General features: G+C 41.0%; 1 protein-coding gene across 2 annotated transcripts in view; it reads right to left on the bottom strand.

Moving 5' to 3' along the window:
• Positions 1 to 7,439: 7,439 nt before the first annotated feature.
• LOC116512333 (vacuolar protein sorting-associated protein 4B) overlaps positions 7,440 to 17,031 on the bottom strand; it is a 31,167-nt gene continuing 21,575 nt past the window's right edge. For both annotated transcript variants that reach the window (XM_032222781.1, XM_032222780.1), the window contains one exon: positions 7,440 to 9,877. In XM_032222781.1, coding sequence (XP_032078672.1) covers positions 9,776 to 9,877 — 102 coding nt within the window. In that variant the 3' untranslated portion in view covers positions 7,440 to 9,775. The remainder of the gene's footprint in view (positions 9,878 to 17,031) is intronic.

Consider the following 17,031-nt stretch of genomic DNA (forward strand, 5'->3'; position numbering starts at 1 on the left):
TCTCATTGGGGGAGTAGACCGAAAGGGGGGCGTGATTGGCTGTGTGGATTGTGGCCGGGGTAGGGGGGGTGGGGGTGGGAGGAATAGGAACGGAGCGCGGTGACGTATCCGCAACACGATTGGCCGCCCCCCTCGAGCCGTGAAGGAGAGCGGGCCTGTGAGTGGTCGGCGCGCGCGGGTGGGCGGGGAGAAGACGGTGGCAGCGGAGAGCTCGCCGGCTGATGTTACCATTCCCTCCGGCGCCGGCGGAGGAGGAGGAGGGGGGAGAGGAGAAGCTGCAGCAGCAGCTGGATGCCACCCGTTCCCATTGCAAACAGGGCGACCGTATTTAATGCAATTATTGCTTTCCTTCTTTCCTTCCTCCTTTACCACTTCGGGTGTAAATTTATTGCTTTTTAATATTTGTGACTTTTATTTATTTCATTTATTAATACAATTTATTAATTGCAAATCACCCAGAGATGATCCAAAAGGTGCTTTTTTTTTTCCAAGAGGCAGCTGGACCTCCTCCTTTCTATGCTTGCAAAAATCATCCCTCCAGAACGGGATTAAATTCCCAAGCTCAAATATGCTCTTAGGGTCGTTTTGCCTTAAATGCCTCCACGAAATATTTTCCAAAGGTGCTACTCTCCACCCATCCACCCTTCCAGGCGGCCATTGGACTTTCTTGGTGTTTCTCTCTCTCTCTCTTTGTAGTCGTTTCACTTCTCATCCAAGAAGCTTCTTCAACTCTGACTGGGGATGGTGGGGGGAAAATATTATTCCTTGCAGATAGCTGGTCGTTTGCATCATTTTTTAGAGGATTGTTGAAGCACTTTATCTCAGTTTCCTTTCGATTGCTGTTTCCCAGGAATGTATGTAATTGTTGTCAATGTTTTTTTTTTTTAGGTTCAAAAGTTTTATTTCTTTTAAGGCAAACATTTCATCATTCCTCAATCAGTGAGACATCGAAGTACAATTTTTGTATGTCAAAATAATTCTAGTTTACCACCAAATTCTTGTCTATCCTAATATATACCCCTCCCTCCCTCCACCCTCCCCCCCAACCCCCCTCCTCCCCCCCCCCCCGACTTCCCAGAACCCGTACACGGTATGGATTTCTAACAAACATTCTACATTGACCATTGTTGTCAATGTTAAAAGGGCCAGTATGCTAGAATGGTGAAGTATTTTCAATCAGTAGTAAGATATTTATCCAGATATTAGTTTCGAATTTATTGGCTCCGATTCACCGACAAATGCGTGCCCAACAAAACCGCCGTGACAAAACGAAAGCGCGTCGACAAATGTGCACCGACAAAAGCGCGCCATCGAAAACATGAAAACAATGGTAACAACTGTAACAACCCTAATCCTAACCTAAAAACCCTAATCGCGCTTTTGTCGGCGCGCTTTAGTGGGCGCGCTTTCGACTTCGCCATTTTGTTGCGGCGGTTTTGTCGGGCGCGCATTTGTCGGGTCACGATTGGCCCCTGCTTCCTGTTACTGCATTTGGAACACAGCATTTGGTCACCTGGAAGCTCCCTTTACCTGTCCCAGCTTTTGTCGTCCTAGCAGTTCGAAACCAGGTAAAAATGCAAGTGGAAAAATAGGGACCGCCTTGGTAGGAAGGTAACAGCGTTCCCGTGAGCCTTCGGCATTGAGTCACGCGTCTTCAAACTCTTCGGCTTTGAAATGGAAATGAGCACCACCACCCCCTAGAGTCGGGAACGAGTAGCACATATGTGTGAGGGGAACCTTTACCTTAATTGAAGTTACGCGGTGGCTAAGACGCTGCGCTTGTCAATCAGAAAGGTCAGTTCAGTGGTTTGAATCCCTAGTACAGGTAACACGTAAAAATGCAAGTAGAAAAATAGGGACCACTTTGACGGGATATTTTTATAACAGTGTCTATGAAGATTCTCATTTAATCTAGGTGATGGTTGTCCCAAAAATGCTTTTTCAAGAGTCAACCAGAAGGTCCAGTTGCCTCTTGAAAAAGCACCTTTTGGATCATCTCTGGGTCATTTACAATTAAAAGTCACAAATATTAAAAGCAATAAATTTACCCCAAAGTGGTAAAAGAGGAAGGAAAGAAGGAAAGCAATAATTGCATTAAATACAAAACGATGAAACATATAAGCATATAAATTAGCAGGCAACACTTTAAAACACTTTGCAAGGAGAGAAACTTCTTCAATATGATGGAGTTCAGGTAAAACTACTGTTTGACAGGTATCAGAATGGGAGAACTCGCCATGGCTAACTCACCATGGTCAACTTGTTGCAGATGTAGGAAATTAGCACCCACCCCTCTCTTAGAAAAATGAAATAGTTTAGGAAATATTAAAAGGACAAAATGTTTTACAGATGGCACCTGGCACCAAAAAGGTTAGCTAAAATCTTAACAAATACCTCCCCAAAATGTTGGAAATACAAATCAATACATGGAACATATTACCATTTATGGTGGACCTGTGAGGAGGCTAAAAGTTTTTGGAAAAGAATCAAAAATTGGCTGGAGGCAATAATGGGTTAAAATAGAATGGAAACCTGAAGTTTTTTTATTAGGAATTATGTCTGCGAAATACAAAAAAGAAATCCAGTATTTAATACTACATATAATTACGGCTGCAAGGATTGCCTTTGCCCAGAAATGGAAAAAACAAATTAACTCCAAGCGAAGATGAAATAATAAGAAAGGTTATGGACTGTGCCGAAATGGACAAACTAACTAAAGAAATCCAGGGAAAAGAAGAACCAGAATTCTACCAGATATGGGATAAATGGTATAGGTGGATGGAGGAAAGAAACAAGAATCAATGAAGGAATATAACAAAACTCAAAAAGTAATAGTTATGAGTAAAATAAGAGGGTTAAGAATGGTGAAATCCAAATGAAACACAATAGAAGGGGAAATAATATAAGGTGAATGGTATCAATTGATGATTGCTATTAGAAAGAACAGGAAGTTCCTGTTCATATTGTATTGTATAAATGTGGTGTACGTCTAATTTTTGTGTGTGTGTATTTTACAAGTTTGTTAATAAAAATCTTAAAAAAAGTAAAAGGACAGAATATTCCCCCTAAAAAGGAGGGGGAAACTCAGCTCCCTCACCTTTGTCAATGGGCCATTAAGGCCTGAGCCAGTCTATTCTACATAACAAAGATCTATCTCCTTCAGGCAGAGCCATAATAGGAATCTCAAAGCCCTTTCATTACATCATCCCCCAGCAACAGCTCAACCAGGCTTGGGACTCAAAAGACAGTAAGCCTACAAAGTTAGCTAAGACCCCTTTCCCCCTGGGAGTCTGACCACCAATTAGAATACATGTCTTACGCAGGAACAGGAAGCTCCAAGGCAGGGCCCAAGAGAAGGTATAAAACTCAGACTCTCTCAGCATCTTTTCCCTTTTTTTCTTCAAGATCTTCAAGGCATGTGACCCCTTTTCCCCCCAGGACCTCAAACTACGTGGTCTCCATTAAATCCATTTTTTCCAAGCAGTCGCCATGTTTCCAGTGTCTCTTCCCCACTTGGAACCGAATCCAGAAGGACATTTCTTCCAACACAGCCAACTCACTGTGGAACAATTCAACAAATACAAAAGTTAAAACAATTTCAGTTGTTCAGGCCATGGGTTTTTTTTGAAGAATATTAAAACCTGGGTGCACCCTATAAGGCTGAATAGCGGACAATCCAGGACAGCAACACATTTCATATATCTTATGATTAATCTGAGAGATTCAGATGAAGTAATTATCACCAATCTGGACAACTTTTAACAGGAGATTAATCCTCAACAGTGGTAACAGTTCTTTGTGTAAGAGTTGAAAATAGGGATGTGGATTGTCCTGATTTGGGGGTGGACTGGTGCAGTGGTGGGATTCAAATAATTTAACAACCGGTTCTCTGCCCTAATGACCATCTGGGTAGGAGGACTCAGTGGTCATGTGACTGGGTGGGTGTGGCCAACTCAAGGTCACTCAGGTCGATGGGCGCTTCGCCTTAGCTGTGACAATGGTAATAAGGGTTAACCAGAGGGGCAGTTTCTGTAAGCAGGGCAATAAAGATTAGGCTAGAAACAACACCAGAATGTTTCCTTCCTGTCTTCCTTACAGGATTAACCCTGTAAAGTGGAAGAAAACAAAAGGAGATTTCTTCCAACAACCGGTTCTCCGAACTACTTGGAAAGTTAACAACCGGTTCTCCCGAATAGGTGCGAACCGGCTGAATCCCACTGGTGGAACTAGAACCAAGATGTGAGGATGTAGAGAATAAGGGATTCACTGGATTCAGTACTAGGAATTGGGGTTCATGGCACATTTCATTAGGAAACCTGATCATGCAGTAAGTTTTAAAAACCCGCATCTAATGCTGACAAATTATTGTTAGTGTACCATTGTCTCTGTTACCCAATGACATCCCTGCTGAGATGGGTATAGTACTGAAGGACAGTCATTGTGAGGATTTAAACACAGTCCTTGACTTACAGCAATTCATTTAGTGACATTTAGTCAAAAAGTAAGTTATGATCATTGTGGCATCCCCATGATTAAAATTCAGACACTTGGCAACTCATTCATATTTACGACGGCTGCAGTGTCCCGGGGACATGTGATCATCTTTTGAAACTATCTGACAAAGTCCAATGGGGAAGCCAGATTTACTTAACAACCATGTTACTAACTGAAGAGTTGCAGTGATTCACTTAACAACTGGGGCAAGAAGTTGTAGAATGGGGTAAATTTCACTTAATAAACATCTCAATTTCGATCAACACCAGTTTGCTTATAGAAGCAACAGGTTGACAGGGGACGCCATCACCACCGCTCTACCTATTGCACTGAGCCACCTTGAGAAATCTAGGAATTATGTCGGGATGCTTTTTATAGACTATAGCTCGGCCTTTTAACACCCTCTTACCGGGAATTCTCAGGATTTATGGCATAAATGACTTTTCTCACCCCAATCTCATTCCCCAAAATGAAATCCTGCATTGCTGAAAATGACCAGCATAGCTTTTATTTCCAATTCCAATTTCACCTCCAAATACTGTAGAACGTAAAACTTATTAAAAAAATATAAATATGTTTATACATATAAATAATCATGCAACAGTCCAATGTATTTTTTTGTTGTTTATTTGTCCCCTTATCTGGAAATATGATAAACATAAACCCGGGTAGTAGGAAGGGGCTAAGCGTGAATAGAATTCTGGTATAACTTTGTAACTTCTGGAAGGTAATTTGGGAGAATTAACCTCTAGGAGTCATTGAGCAAGAATGCTCACAACATGTTTTCAAAATTCCAAACGTGTTTACCAAGGCAAGAATGATATGGACTCATAGAGAGCATAGGCTTGTGAAACTGGATTTCTAGGCACATACCAGAATTACGTATTTCAATAAATATGGTAAGTGGTTGATATTTCAGCTAGATCAAAGCAAGTACAATTTAAGACATTTGGATTAATTCCAGCTTTTATTTATTTACAATACATGTATCCTATCTTTCCTCAACAGTAGCCGTGGTTTCCTCCCGAAAATATGTATTTGCAAGAACAGACCCCATATCTATGGCTCTAAGATAACTCACTGTGGGACAATCCAACACTGTATTGTTTCATTGTTATTTTTAATACCGGTGACCCCATTTTCATTGACATTATGGTAACTCTTGTATTTCTGCATTGACTTTATTATTTGCAAATTGCAAATGCCCAAACCTTTCTTGCCTTCCCACATAAAGGAGTTGCCCCCATTTTTTCCATGGTCCATTTTCAGCAATGGAAACGTTTGCTAAGGTGCAGTTTTCTGAACCGTACATGATAGTATTCAAGCGTGTTAGCACCACAAATTGATGTTAAGGATAGAGATTCAAGACAAACTTGAGTATATCCACAAGTCCATTATCAGCCTCCCAAATAGGCCAGAATCAGACAGAAAAACAAGAGGAGCCAAATTCTACTTTATTGTAGAGCGACATTAGCAGAATCTTGCAAGTCTGAAAATACAAATATTATATTGTCTTTTGTCACCTGAAAAGCTTGGGTGGATTCTTGTTTCTTCTCTTTTTGTTATTAAGCTGTGGACTTTCCCTCCATCTCTTTGTTCCCTAGCAACATCTCTTCCCCTCCCCATTCCCACACACCACTCCAGTTGTCTTCACACAACCATACAAGTGACTTTCTCCCAGGACGTTTTGATAAACTTCTCAGTCTAACTTATGGCCCCTGATTTCCGGGCAGCCTGCCATCAACATACTTAACCATCTAAATGGTTTCCATCTCTTTTTCGGTACTTTCTTACCTAAATTCCACAATGTGAAAATAAGCTTATTTGGGAGGAAGACCAGAGGTACAGTTAGTCCTCAGCTTACAACCATTTGTTCAACGTTCAAAGTTAGCCCAGCACTGAAAAAACAGACACACCACCAGTTCCCAAACTTCTGGCCATTGCACCTTGTAGTCATGTGCTCACAATCCAGGTGATTGTGTTACTTAACTCATGAATTCTGCATTGCAGAGCATTGAGGACAGGAAATCTAAAATCCCACTGCAGGAAAGATCTCAAATTGCTCCAGTATCACTCACACCTGAAGTATCTTACTGCCCACATTAAGTTGGGCTTCCCCAACTCATGTCTAACCTTTCCTGGGCCTCCCACATTCTTAATTTGTTAACAGCTTCCATGTCCTGTGGTTGTGAATTATCGGATCAGTTGGGATTGCCATCACTGAGAAGCTAAACCAATTTTGTTGTATATGTGATGTACAATGACAATAAAGGCTGTTATTATTATGACTGTATCAATAGGTAGTTAAATTCTTAAGCCACACACCCTCAATTCTAAAATTATGTTCAATATTAATCAGAACACTAGCTAGGCATTGTGCACTTCGCTGATGCTAAAATATAGTTCCTATCATGTGGCAAAAGGGCCCACATTAAAACTACCAAGCTACCAGAAACTGCAAGTTTGAACAGAGGAATGATGGAATGTTGCCTTGTCAAAATTTTCCAATTGTTTCTTCACCCATGGGGAAACAGGATGGGAGTCCTACATTTTGGAAGCTTCAAAATCCTCGTCGGTGGATGAAAAAACTAGTGCTACTCTTATTGGTACTAAGAATTTATAGCAATAACAATAGTAATAGCAGTTAGACTTATATACCACTTCATAGGGCTTTCAGCCCTCTCTAAGCGGTTTACAGAGTCAGCATATTGCCCCCAACAACAACAATCCGGGTCCTCATTTTACCCACCTCGGAAGGATGGAAGGCTGAGTCAACCTTGAGCCGGTGAGATTTGAACAGCCGAACTGCAGAACTGCACTCAGCTGAAGTAGCCTGCAGTGCTGCATTTAACCACTGCGCCACCTTGGCTCTCACTCTCATGGGTACAACTCTCACTTGGGAATCATTTGGCCGGGGAAAAAAATGCACTAAATTTTATCATAAATACATATTTAATACCAAATTTATTTTATTTTAGATCGAGAACTTTGGTGACCTACAGTTTCTATGGTAAAAGTGCTGAATGTTTAGTAAATATGCACATATAGCAGTACTGTAGTGAATCTTTTATGAAATTTTATAGCTGTTTTCAAGACCTTATATTTTCCAAAACAAATATATTGCAATAGGCACAGGAAGCAAGCTGTGAAAAATCGAAGGGAAATGGCAGGAATATAGATTAGGAAGAATCTGGTTGAAAATCCCACTCCACACGGAATTGACTGGGTGATTTGGGGCTAATCTTCTCTTTCAGCACAATCTACTTCACAGGGTCGTTCATGGGATATTATGAAATGTGATCCCTGCACTTTGGCTTGAGTTCCCAGAGAAAAGGAAGGATATAAAGGCAATAAATAAATGCATAAAACAGGATAGCAAACAGATCTGAGAAAACGACATGATGACAATGTACATGACTTTTAACAACTTGGACGTGTTCTCAAAAGTTCCTTTCTTGAGATTTCAAAGTATAATTTCCACAGTCATATTGAGCAAAATAGTCCGTATATTTAAAGTTATATATGATTCTAACATTAGAAATGTAAACTGAAGGCATCTTGCAACTTATTCCATCCAGCGACAAATTTCAACCATTCCTATGATTTCAGAAAGTACACAAAATACAGACATGAGAAGGAAATGAAACCGCTTAAGATGACCATATAGCACTTTACACAGACATTTGCAACACGTAAGCATCTACAAGATGCATTTCCGTAACAGAAATGCAATTTGTGTTACACAGATATTACAGCACTCAACTTATCTACAACCAGAATTCCAAGGCACAATTTCAGTGCTGTCATGGCTGCATTTGAACACAATTTGATACGATGAGAACAATGTCCTGGGATTTGCATATTTCCTGTCCCTCCCTCACAACCCTGGCCAAAATTTTGGAAGTTCCTGCTTCTTATTAACCAGAGGCTAATGTTTCTTGAATCTTAAAATTCTGATTAATTCTTAACTCTGGCATATTTAATCAAGCAGCTTCATTATTCCATGGATTGAAGCTTGCTTATTTTAAAGCATGTCTAGGATTAATTATAATTGGTTGATTTTGGATGACAAGGTAGACTGCAGTTAAAAGTAATCCAGAAGCAAGAAACTTGCAACTGCACCTTCCGTTATATTATATGGAAGGAGGAAGACTTTAAGCCTGAGGTTCAGTGAAACGTTTTTTTAATGTGATGTCGAAACTGGCCGCTGTAATGTTTATAGATCACATTTAAGAATTTCTCTAAAATGCATACTTTTTAGCAAAAGGCTTTGGGAACAAAACATGCACTGTGCTTAATTTTTAATATAAGTTTATCTATTAAACTAACAATATAGATTTTCTTTCTAATTTTTTTTTAAAGGTAGATCTTGAAGAACAGCATCTGCCCTGAGCATCCTTGGGAAGTTCAGGCTGTTTAGCACGTTGTTCCAAGAACATCTTCTTCAAAATGAAGGTCAGTTCAGAAAATAGCTTCTGTCAAGCAACGGCTGGCTAAAAACGTGGATTTCCGATTTCTCCGTAGAATTTTAATAGAATATGTCCCTTGCTTGGTTTAAATCCCTACAGAGAATAAAGCAAGATGGAACTAGGCAGGAAGAGAAATTGTCTCACACACTATTTACATTTCAAGTCTATTCTCTGGTGGGTTGCACAGTGAGTGTCTGTGAGTTAGTCAGAACAATGCTTGATGTTTTTAAGGCAATACCATATTGCAGAAATAATAATAATAATAAAAAAACAGAACTTCAATTCTGCACTCAGTTAAGTATTGACCTTCTCCCTTCTGAAACCCTAATTGATTGGAACATTTAAATCTTATGCATTACCACGTTCCAGATGATAATTCAAGAGAGAACATTTGTTTTTGCAAGCAAATTCACTGATTATAAAAACCAACACTTGACAACCAAATAGAATTCAGTTTTTTTTAAAAAAAGTATTTTTTAGACCAATAGGAGCTTATAAATATTTCTGACTAGGGGTAGCATATATTATTTCTTACTGACAAATTCTCCAAAGGGGCTGTCAAATGTTTAAATATATATATATATATATATACCACATTTGTCCTTTTTTTTTTTTTGCCAAGTTCTATTATCGTGCTCGCAGTAAATGACATTTAATAGATATTTTTGGAAAGTGATATACATAAGCCCGAAGATCTTTGCAAGAGGCTCTTTAGTTCATATGCAAAAGAAGGAATGAGCAATCTATTTATTGGCAAACATAGAGGCAATAATGCCGAATCAAGAAATAATAGGATTAGAGAGCTGTTTGGATTAGCCTTCCTGTCCAAAATCTTCTGTGAACTTCTTTAGTTTTTCCAGGTCCTGCTCATTTACTGTTGGTTTCGTGTTGGCAAGTGACCTCAGCATGTCGGCCTGTGCATAAACGAAAGGAGAGTTAAGAGCTGCACATTTCTCCATCACACATATTCACATAGATAGCACACACACCACAATTACGTGAGTGACAGCATGGGAGAAGGAAGCAAAAGAAGCTATAAAAAACGAAGAAACCTGTAAAACTTCTAACCCTTTCCCTCCCAATCATTCAAATAATGACCACAAAATCAAAAATCTAGCAAACATTATTGGAAATTTAACAATACAAGATACCGTGAAATATATCACATCTGCTTTATATTACCAGTATCAGGTAATCCTCGACTTACAACTGTTCCTTTGAGTGACGGTTCAACCATTTTGAAGAGCCGAGGTGGCACAGTGGTTAAATGCAGCACTGCAGGCTACTTCAGCTGACTGTTATCTGCAGTTCGGCTGTTCAAATCTCACCGGCTCAGGGTTGACTCAGCCTTCCATCCTTCCGAGGTGGGTAAAATGAGGACCCAGATTGTTGTTGGGGGCGATATGCGGACTCTGTAAACCGCTTAGAGAGGGCTGAAAGCCCTATGAAGCGGTATATAAGTCTAACTGCTATTGCTATTGCTAGCACTGAAAAAAGTGATGCATGACTGTTTTTCACACTTAGCAGCCACTGCTGCATCCCCATGGTCACGTGATCAAACTTTGCAATTGTAATTGTTGTAATTTTAATAGATTTGTATGCTGCCCAATCCTGAAGGACTCCGGGCGGCTTACATAAAAGCAATTAAAAAAAAATATATTAGAAAAGATTAAAACACAAGACAGAACGACTTAAAAACAGAAACACAACATGCACTCAGTTGTAATGGGGCTGAAGTTCAGTCAAGATCAACAGCCCCAGGCCTGCCGGAACACTAGTGGGAGTAGCTTGCCGGCCATAGCAATAGCAATTAGACTTATATACCGCTTCATAGGGCTTTCAGCCCTCTCTAAGTGGTTTACAGAGTCAGCATATTGCCCCCAGCAACAATCCGGCTCCTCATTTTACCCACCTCGGAAGGATGGAAGGCTGAGTCAACCCTGAGCCGGTGAGATTTGAACAGCCGAACTGCAGAACTGCAGTCAGCTGTTGTAGCCTGCAGTGCTGCATTTAACCACTGCGCCACCTCGGCTCTTTTAAGAAGGGCTGTGCCAGCTGCCTTCTGGACCCACTGTGTTTTGAGTGGGCAAGTGGGATTTTCCCAACTATCTGCTGGGCAGCTCAAGTGCCCAGTAACTCTCTAGAATACAGAAACAGTGAATGAAGAGATACTGGCGAAGGCAACAGAGTCCTGCCAAACAGCCTCTGTTTGCCGGCCATAGCAATAGCATGTATGCTGATCCAGAAATGCTCCTTGATTAACTAAGGACTTGTGGGAGGTGAAGCAACAGAAGAGATACTCAGAGCAACGCTGGTGAAGGACTATTTTTCAATTTTAATGGATTTGTATGCCGCCCAATCCCGAAGGACTCCGGGCGGCTTACATAAAAAGAGTTCAAGAAAATATTAAAAGAATTAAAAAAAATATAAAACAGAGTGGATTAAAAAAAGAAACAACTTGCACTCGATTTTAACGGGGCTGAAGCTCAATCAGAGCCTGCCGGAACAGCCAGGTCTTAACAGACTTCCGGAAGGCCGAGAGAGTGGGGAGGGTCCGGATCTCAGGGGGTAGCTCGTTCCAAAGGGCCGGGGCAGCTACAGAGAAGGCTCTCCCCCGAGGAGCCGCCAGATGGCATTGCGTAGCCAACGGTACCCGGAGAAGGCCCGCCCTGTGCGATCTTATTGGGCGCTGGGAGGTATGTTGCAGGAAGCGGTCACGGAGATATCCAGGTCCTAGGCCATGTAGGGCTTTAAAGGTGATAACCAGCACCTTGAAGCGTGTCCGAAGACTTCAGATGCTGGGCAGCTGGTCCATGTTTATGACGCTTGCAGTGTCCCAGGGTCATGTGATCACCTTTTGCAACCTTCTGGCAAGCAAAATCAACGTGGAAGCCAGATTCACTTACTGTTGTGTGAGTGTTACTAACACAACTGCAGTGATTCACTTAACAACTCTGGCAAGAAAGGTCACAAAATGGAGCAAAACTCAATTTAACAACTATCTCGCTTAGCCAGGGAAATTTTAGACGGAACTATTTTCTGAAGTCGAAAACTAACCGTGTTACTAATATAACAACTGCAGCGATTCACTTAACAACTGTGGCAAGAAAGGTAGTAAAATAGGACAAAATTCACTTAACAAGTGTCTCAGTTAGCAACAGAAATTTTGAGGTCAATGGTGGCCATACGTCGAGGATTATCTGTACTTAGAAGGAATGAATGCATTGCTGTAAAATGATTTCACTGATTACAATTTAACAGCAGAGCCCTCTGCCTCTACTCAGAAGCAAGGTTTCCTTAAGTAGTTTATTGATGACAAGAGGAACTGATGTAATTACTACTTAATACAATAGGATATCGGCTATGTAATAGTATACATGTGGATTATATGTTATGAAAATGGAAAATAAAAAAGTATTTGATAAAAAAAAATAAGATGAGACAAAATAGGGGTGCTTAATGATGTAAAAGTATGTAACCACATTATGAGGATAGCGGGAAATTTGAATCCATCTTGCACTGCGTCCAAAAAAGAGGTTGTTACCGGGGGGCGGGGGGGGGGGCGGACACAAATGGAATTTGTATAAAGTTATATATACCTCTAAAATAAAAACTAGTCATATGGAAAATATTTTTCCCCTTTTTTCTTTGGGAATATAATTATTAATGCCATTGATATTAAATGGGGTTTGCTAAAAGGTGGAAATACACCATGTAAAATAGAGAATGGAAGGGAGATCAAGAGAGGGAAAGAGAGAGAAAGGAGACAGGAGAGAGGGAAGTGGAAGGGATAGAAAGAGCAGGAGAGAGGGAAGGTGTGGAAAGAGAGGAGAGGGAGAGAAAAAGGGGAAGTAGAGAAGAGAGGGCAGAGGGAAGAAGAAGCTAGGGAGGAGAAGAGACGGAGAGGAGGAGAGCTGAAGATGAAATAGACTATAATATGGTGCATGGAAAGCAGAAGATCAAATAAAAATTGAAGAGGCTTAATGGCAAAAGGAATTGATATATTATTGAATACTCAAAAAATGTTTGTTAAGATGTATTGGTATACTTTGGATTACATTATATGTATGTTAAAAAAAAACTTTTGGCAAAAAAAGGTCTTTTTCATCATTGTTTAAAACAGCTTTCTTTTTCTGAACAAGTTTTGAAAAGAGAGGTGGTGGCCTTCGGTTGGTGAGATGATTGTTATGTGTCAATGAGGGAGGACATTTCACCTGGAAGAGCAGGTCTGCTGATTGAAAGGGAGACAAAGATATGTGACAGGTAGCTTAGGAACCCAAAGGTGATTCAAATCTGCAGCCTCTGCACAGAAATACAAAAATCCCACTTTGAATATCTGGCCTTTTGAAAAGCGATGCTAGTGGAACGAATGGCACACCTGGGAGATTAAATTATGTCCCTGTGAATGCTTCCAACCAGTATATTAAATTACATTGCCTCATTCTGTGTTTTGTAATTTAAAAAAAAACATCAAATAGCCCATCTTCTTGCTGTGGATCAGCAATACTTTTTCAGGCCTTTGAAACAGAAGGTAGATAAAGAGTTCAGAAAGTCTCTGTTGAGTCCTAAAGAAAGAACAGGTGGACGTGTTTGTACTGCTAATTTTGTACTCTGAATTTAAAGCTCTTGCTCCAAATTAAATGTTGCATATGCTTCTTTACTTGAATTCTCTATATCAGTGTTTCTCAACCTTGGCAACTTGAAGATGTCCGGACTTCAACTCCCAGAATTCCCCAGCCAGCATTTGGGAATTCTGGGAGTTGGAAGTCCGGACATCTTCAAGTTGCCAAGGTTGAGAAACACTGCTCTATACGGTTTTTCTTTGGGGAAGGGTGTGTCTTCGAAACGGCTTTGGCCCTCGGCAATCACCGGAGGGTTTTTTGGCAGCATTTTCAAAAGACATTGGCTAGTGTCTTGCTCCTAGAGAGGGAGTGACTAGACCAGCGATGGTGAACCTTTTTTGGCTCGCGTGCCATAAGTGGGGGGAGCGCAGAGGGGCTGTGTGCGGGCGGGCTGCACCCATAATGCAATGGGCGGCCCCCCCCAGTGCGCATGCACGCACTACAGGCACAGGCCCCCCATTTTTGCATGCTTTTTTCACCCTCCCCAGGCTCCAGAGGCTTTATAGGAGCCTGGGGAGTGCGAAAACAGCCTCCCCCGCCACCTGGAAGCCCTCCGGAGGCTTCAGGGACCTTCAGGAGGCTTCCCTGAAGCCTCCGGAGCAGTCAAAGCGACCCTTTGAGCAAACAAGAAGTCTGTTCCTGAACTTCCGGTTTCCCTGTAGGGCAGTTTTTTTGCGCTCTGGAGACTTCAGGGAAGCTCATGAGGGCCTCGGGGGGGAGGGGGGAGGGACCTCCCCAGGCTCCTATAAAGCCTCTGCAGCCTGGGGAGGGTGAAAAATGGCTTTAAAAAAGGGTGAACTCAGCTGGCCAGCGGGTACATGCGCGCTGGCCAGCTGACAGGGCAACGCCTTGCGCGCCCTGACAAATGGCTCCGCGTGCCACCTGTGGCACGCGTGCCATAGGTTCGCCATCACTGGATTAGACTAAGATATCCCAAGTATTGTGCTCAAGCCAGGGCAAGTACTGATGATCTCCCAGTTCCTATCTTGGTGCCATGGTCTTAATAGATGCTTAATGTTCGTATATACAATGAGAACCATTATTTATCATTTCCATTAGGTTCCAGAAAATTTATTTGAAAGCTTAGTTATATTTTGGTTCTCTGAAATCAAGTGGACATTAGATTGATCTATCTTAAAAGGACTACCTTTAAGTTGGAACATTATACTAAGACATAATTGCTTAAGCATCGAGATACATAACACACACACACATTAATTAGACGGATTCATGTAATATGTGAAGCAACTGGAACACAAATCGGATTTTGAACTAATACACCATATGAACTCAGCTTCGGTCTAGATTTAGTTCAATGTTTTGTAACATAAAATGCTTAAAACTATTTTTTTTAAAGTTTAAACTTTAAGTTTTCATATAGAAGGGGGAAAAAAATCCTAGCATTTTTCAAATCAGGCCACAATAAAAAAAATATCTTCTAAGTAGCATCTAAAGTTATAGTGTTTGTTTGTTTGCTTGTAGCAAGATTTAAACCCTAGAATTGGGTCAAGTTATTAAGAGGGCTGAGCTGTTTTGCTAGAGGGCAGCTCCTACTCACCCATCACCTTTGCAAAAGGCAGGACTCCTTTAATCAACAATGATGCCTAGAGAATTTGTGGGCAGCTGTTTAGCAACATTAGACCAGAAACTTGCCTTCTGCCTTCTTCTAGGGTAGAGCCTACAGCCATGGTAGTTGCAAGTGTTCTTCCATCCAAGTATTAAACCACTTACAACCCTGATAAAATCAGGCAAGTCTTGAGAGACCGCCTGCTGCCAATTACCTCCCACAGACCCATTAGATCTCACAGGGTTGGCCTCCTCCGGGTTCCATCCACCAGCCAATGCCATCTGGCTACTACCCGGGGGAGGGCCTTCTCTGTGGCAGCTCCGGCCCTTTGGAATGAACTCCCCGCAGGGATTCGGACCCTCACCTCTCTCCAGGCCTTCCGAAAAGCCGTCAAAACCTGGCTTTGCCGGAAGACCTGGGGGTGATGAGTTCCCTTCCTCTCTTGACATGTATGGTTGTGCGACTGTTGCTTATTTTTATTATTTGTATTTCGTTTTGATGTTCCCCTTTCCCTTTTTGGATTGTTCGCCGCCCTGAGTTCTCCCGGAGAAGGGCGGCATATAAATAATAAATTCCATTCCATTCCATTCCAAGTCCTGTCATCTACCGAAGCATAATGTTTTTGTAACTAAAATTGCAATAACACATTCCTTTTCCCGCTTTTGAGAGAGGCATACTATTACTTGCTTAGAAGTTGCCAAAGTATGACTGCAGGCCTTTGTAGAAGTCAAGAGGTCATATTGTAAATAACTTCAATTTCTGTTCAAGGAAATTATTCTTCCGTGTTAAGATGAATGAACAGATAATGATGCATTTTGATTTCATGACGGATACAATCATGTGAAAAAGTATGATTAGTCACTTGCTACTGGTTGCATAGTGAGCATTTCAAGTTACAGTGCTCCCATCTGGGGATACTTATGACCTGTATTCAGTTACAATGGTGATGTGACTGAACGTTGGATTCTTGGAAACCAAGCTGCATTTATGACTGTTTACACAGTCCTATGACTATGTTTTATGATGGTTTTGCCAAAAATGAGTAATTACTTCCTGTTTTCAGTAAAATTGCACCCCTAGCAAACTACTGGTTTGCTTAATGACTGCAGCATTTGCTTAATCACTAAAAAAAAGGCTGTAAAATCAAATTGGACAGATTAGTTATCTTGTTTACCACCGTCATGAATTATGACCGTGATGGTCAGGTTCCTTTACAGTCATAAATCGAGGATTACCAGTATAGCAACCCACTAAAATACTTGGTTTTGCATTTATGTTTATTTAGCTATACAACGGATTACAAAATATAAAAGGTACATAGCACTAACAAGACCTTCACAATGCTTTACATCTCTCTCTCTCTCCCTCTCTCTCCCTCTCTCCCTGTCTCTCTCTCTCTCTCCCTCCCTCCCTCTCTCTCTCTCTCTCTAAGCAGCTCACAGTCAGTATATTGCCCCCAACACTCTGGGTCCTCATTTTATCAACCTTGTAAGGCTGGAAGGCTGGGTCAACCTTGAACTGGTAAGCATTGAACTGCTGGCAGTCAGCAGAATTAGCCTGCAATACTGCATTCTAACCACTGCGCCACCAGGGCTCTTACATATTTATTATATCCTCTTTATTTATTGCTGTTCTTGAAATAATCAAATATCTGTACATATTTAAATATGTTGAAAAAGTAAAAAAAATCAGCGAGATATACTTCTTTTTGCATATGACTTATGCATTTTTATCTATTTGAGAAAATTAAATCACTGTGTTCATACAACACATCAAGCCATAATTTAATTGGGATCCTAAAACTTTTTATGCCATAAGCCAAAGGTAGAAAATCTTTCATTGGCTGAGGGCTACATTTAACAAATATTTTCAACAGAAA

This window comes from Thamnophis elegans, chromosome 8 (assembly GCF_009769535.1).
Source record: "Thamnophis elegans isolate rThaEle1 chromosome 8, rThaEle1.pri, whole genome shotgun sequence".
Taxonomy (NCBI): domain Eukaryota; kingdom Metazoa; phylum Chordata; class Lepidosauria; order Squamata; family Colubridae; genus Thamnophis; species Thamnophis elegans.